The sequence below is a fragment of the Penaeus japonicus genome, unplaced genomic scaffold (genome assembly GCF_977035675.1).
Source record: "Penaeus japonicus unplaced genomic scaffold, GWHDUDI00000001_assembly GWHDUDI00000003, whole genome shotgun sequence".
Taxonomy (NCBI): Eukaryota; Metazoa; Arthropoda; class Malacostraca; order Decapoda; family Penaeidae; genus Penaeus; species Penaeus japonicus.
The window spans coordinates 43535476-43540475 of NW_028234405.1; the positions used below are offsets into that span (position 1 = coordinate 43535476).

The 5000-nt window shown below is 35.2% G+C and overlaps 1 protein-coding gene across 1 annotated transcript in view; it reads left to right on the plus strand.

The window, feature by feature from the left end:
• LOC122250650 (zinc finger HIT domain-containing protein 3) overlaps window positions 1-1870 on the plus strand; it is a 2680-nt gene extending 810 nt beyond the window's left edge. Inside the window, exons 2-3 of the mRNA XM_043012170.2 lie at window positions 531-694; window positions 1390-1870. Coding sequence (XP_042868104.2) covers window positions 531-694; window positions 1390-1595 — 370 coding nt within the window. The 3' untranslated portion in view covers window positions 1596-1870. The remainder of the gene's footprint in view (window positions 1-530; window positions 695-1389) is intronic.
• The last annotated feature ends 3130 nt before the right edge of the window (window positions 1871-5000 follow it).

Sequence of the window (5000 nt, forward strand, 5' to 3'; positions counted from 1 at the left end):
TTTCATTAAGAGCATTTCCTCTACAAATTGTTAATAAAAAAGTTATTCGGTAGGTTCCATGTACCAGCGATATATTTTTAATAAGTCACTCATGATTTTTACAGTGCGATGTCAAACTTAAACTGACTGTGTAACTGATGACATGGCTGATTTTAAATGTTTTGTGTTGTTTTTTGCATATTTTTATTACATTTTACATTTAAACCTGTTTTACCCTTTAATTTCCCTCATGTACTTCATACCCTCCCCTGCTATTAGGACTTTAACAATTCTGAACCAGTCAGTTGCGATGGAAAAGACTGCAGATTCACGTAATACACACCAGTAAGAATTGTAAACAAAAATTTAGATTGTGAAATTCAATGGCTGTGAGAAACTGGAATTTTACTTTAATCTGTAACAGTCATCAACAGTTTATGAAAGGGTTAATGGCATAGTGGATTCTCTGCAGTACAATTGCCATTGGACTAATTCTGTTTTTGATCATTTTTATCAGTGAGTTTTAACAATAAAATCTTACTTCTTTCCAGCTGCAGTGTAGGCTGCTTCAAGAGCCACAGGGAGGAAAAGTGTGAACCAGCGCAGCAAGAGCCGAGTGTGACTTTAGAGATAGACACTAAAGGAAACATATCTTCACAAAATGTACTTTTCCCAACTGATGATACAGTCATGCCGGAGACTTTAGAGAAGCTGAGTAAGTGCTGTACTAAATTTGTTCGGAAAGTCCTGCTCTGCGTGTCATATAGTCATCGGTACTTGACTTTTCAAAAATTAAACCCATTTTTTATCCATTTCTTTTAATTACTAATTCTGTTATTTCCACATCAGTGATGCCGTATGCCTTATCATAAATTAGAAATATTTAGTCTCAGTAAACGCACATTCTGATCAGCTTTTTTACATAGTTTCACATAGAAGTAAACTTTGGCTTCATATCTTCTTTCCATTAATGATCAGAAAAAAAAGTGTTATACTCAAAATAGATTGAAGATGGAATCAAGGATGATCTTCCAATAGACTATTCAACTTTCTTTAAGGAGATTATGAATTAGTAGGAAAGGTTCTAAAGGTTCTAGTCTGTAAGTCTGTTTTGTTATTTTATTTTAGCTTTGCATAATAACTTACTGTCCATAAAGTGTTGAGAGTATCTTATAAGTAAGAATAATAAAGGTATGAGTGATTTTTACTTTTATTACAGTGAGCATCAATTTGGTTATACATATTTTTTGCAAAACCATTGCTTTGGCTTATATCCAGGCATTGCTCAGTTAACAGAAAGTTTTATTAATTTTACCAATCGTTGAACCTAAGATCATTATCTTATTAATCATTTATTTCTGATACCTGAACAGTAGGTCATAAAACACTAATATCTGTACATCCTTTTAGGTCATTCACGTAGACTGCGAGCCATACTCCGCAACCCACACTTACGGGAGATCATGAAGGAGGTGGATAGCGCAGCCAACACGGAAATTCACATCGCACGAGCCATGAAGGAACCAATCTTCACCGAGTTCGCGGATATTTGTCTGAGTCTTGTGGAACCCGGGGAAGAGGGTGAGATGGAGACAGATTCGGATGAAGACCTTTGATAAGGAAATTTTGGACTTGAATGGGGATGAGCATTACCTTATGTCTCTTGTAGAAATTCCTGGAACTTCAGTTATGAGATATACTTTTATTGAGGATTCTTTTTATGTGACACGATTGTGATTATATTTGGATGTTGTGTGGATGTTATTGTGTGGATGTGTAATTTTGAGACTTTGTAACAAATCTGTGTAATTTTCTGATATGTGATAATATTTGTACAGATCTTTTGTATATTTTACTCTATTTTGCTACTAAAGAGTTTGCCATATATGTTTCCAATTGTTTTATATATAACTAGATTTATTTTCCCTCTGCCCCATAACAGGAAAATATCCGAAGACACACACTAGTAAATTGTTTACGCATGTTGAATCAGCATTTATATTTTTATCAATACTTGTGAATGTTTTGGCAGTGAAGATGTTGGCAATGCTATTTTCATTTTAAGAGGAATTGCAGATTCAAAGTTTAATTATTCTGAATGACCTATTTGTAGTTGCAATGCAATTCATAACTGCAAATGATTATTCTGGTGCTAGATAATACCAGAAAGATAGAAGCATAATTTGGAATATATGATTATTCCAAGTTAATATTTCAAAAGAATGCCTGAACAAGAGTGCAAAAAAATAGAAATAAAAATAAATATATTCCATTTAATCAAGATCATTCAAGATTACTGAGAATGAATACATTAAAGAGAACTTAAAAAAAAAAAGAATGCTTTCTCTGATGTTGTAGGAGGCTGGAATAAGTTGAAATTAAAGTAAGAAAAGACCTTGGATCTTACAGTAGAAATTGTTCTTTGCTTGTAGAAAAGTATGATTCATGTTTAGGTTTGAGAGATATAACAGGGATGCACATTTGATATATTTGATATATTTTTCAAATATGCATTGGACTTTAATGTTGTGAGATTGCTGAATAGATAACACAGTTTAGAGTAATGGAAGACAGGACTTTGATAAGTTTTTCGTTCATGTCAAGGTAAGTATTGATGTACATCTATTACTGAAACCTTTATTTATTATTATTATCTTTTTGAATACCAACATACTAGTTAACCCAGTCATGACGGGGGCATTCCAGCCTTGCATGTTACAATGCCGGGGCTCTTGAACGCATAGGCCTAAATCAGTTAAATAAATGACGCCATATGGCGTCACCCAGCGAACAGGCCTTGAATGCGCGGTACCGTAGTGTACCACCCGTCCAGAGAGGGTTAATGCAATGTCATTGGGAAGTAATTGTTGTGCGCTAGCTCATGCAGTAGGATTTATATCTTGGTTGCCAACATGAGATAAGAATTAGAAGTCATTTTGGACAAGTAGGCTGAATTTGAAAGGCTATAGCTTGGAATCTGGTGCCATCAGAGCCATAGAAATGCATGTGTATATAGTGCACAGAACAGAGAGTGGGCTTCATTGTCAGAGTATTTATAGGTACCACCTGAATTTGGACCCACCCTTGCCATGGCATGTATAGATCCCATCCTTCATCATAAGGTTGATTTAAAAAAAAACTTGATGTCAGAAAACATTTTTTATGCAGGTACCTACCTCATTCTCACAGTATCTCATTTCATTTCATTTTTGAAACATGATTTCATACATGAGTGTTGTGCATCTCCAGGAGCCTAATGATGAAATGAATATAGATTGGAATGCCTATACTTGCAAATATATATATATATATATATATATATATATATATATATATATATATATATATATATATATTTGCAAGTATAGGCATTTTATATATATATATATATATATTTTTATATATATATATATATATATATATATTTTATATATATATATATATATATATATTTTTTTATATATATATATTAATATTATATATATATATATATATATATTTTTTTTTTTTTTTTTTTTTTTTTTTTTTTTTTTTTTTTTTTTTTTTCCAAACATTTTATTGAATTTTACTAATAGAATTTCTAAAGTCCAGGGGAGGATAGTTCACATTTTTTATCTTATATTATACTACAGGCATTGAAATATCTATAATTAGTGGAAGATGACTTGGCATTTAACCCATTGTGGACAGATGTCATGATGTACCTGATGCAGGAACTTTTTGCTTGACAGTGTGTGTCAAGATGTACATGATGTTTGGGGATTTTGGATCACTGTGTTTCTTTATTGTACTATGAGTAATGAGTGAGTAATGATGACAGTTGCAATCATAATTACTATACTTTTCTTATAATATTAAGAAAAATGGATTTCACCTGAAATCCCAAACCTTACTTACTTACTTACTTACTGCAGTGCCTATCTTATGATGTTGGCAATCATGGCCCGCCATTCTTTCCGGTCTTCCATCATTCTGAGAACATCCACAACTCTCAATCCTCTTCCTATTCGTTCTACCAAGCAATCCTTACAATATATCTTCATTCTTTCATCCTCCTCCAATCTTTGCACAGTCACATAGTGACGATCAGATGCTACCTGTTGCGCATAGACATTCCGACCAGATGTGGTTCCATTCACAACTGATATGTTCCCATTTACGTCGTTGTCTACATTCATTCTTTGACTTGCCATGACTATACTAGGGTAATACATGATGAGGTCCCCTCGTTCTCTTTCACGGTTTTTGGGAGTTTTCTCTCCTCTACCACAGCCGTTTTCTCTTAGAAACAGAGTCGCCTTGGTAGTGAACACATAGCCGTTGGCCTGCTTGAGGCTCATCCGCCTTGGCCGGTGACTGTCTGTTAGGCAGTTCCTACGCCCAATGGTAGAGTGTTACCACCATCCCCTCATATGGTTTGGCCAGCCAGCTGAGACGGTTACCTGGGTATGGCACTTGGAGCCACATATGAGAGTTGAGGTGTGGATGAGAACCAGAGGGAATGTCCACCCTCTTTGCGGGCACAGCTGACATGTCCTCAGAGATGCACCTCTATCCACAAACCCCCCTATACCCTAATCCCAAACCAAGATTGCACAATTTTCTCCTACCCAGCAGGAGAGAGAGCCTTGAATGGCACCCATACACAGTCTCTACCAAGCACACAGCAAATTGCCGACCTCTTGCTCTAAAGTACTGCCGATGAGGGATGTGCAGGCAGAATGAAAAGAGGAAGGTGACTCAGACTATGCCCAGTGTCTACAATGTGCCCCTGTGCCATTAGGGCTGCCTTGTGCTGTGGCACTCTCAGTTATAAGCACAGGTTTTCTTCCTCTTCCCTTCCACTTCATTTTATGTTTATTGTGGATGGTTATATTTTTTGAATTCGTTCATGACAATACACAATTACGAAGAGAAAATGAAGTTGCCTTTTGTCCTCTCATAAAACAGCAATACTTCTATCACACTGAGTATAAGGAAAACACTAAGTGGGTATGGACCTTATGCTACAATTTAGTCAA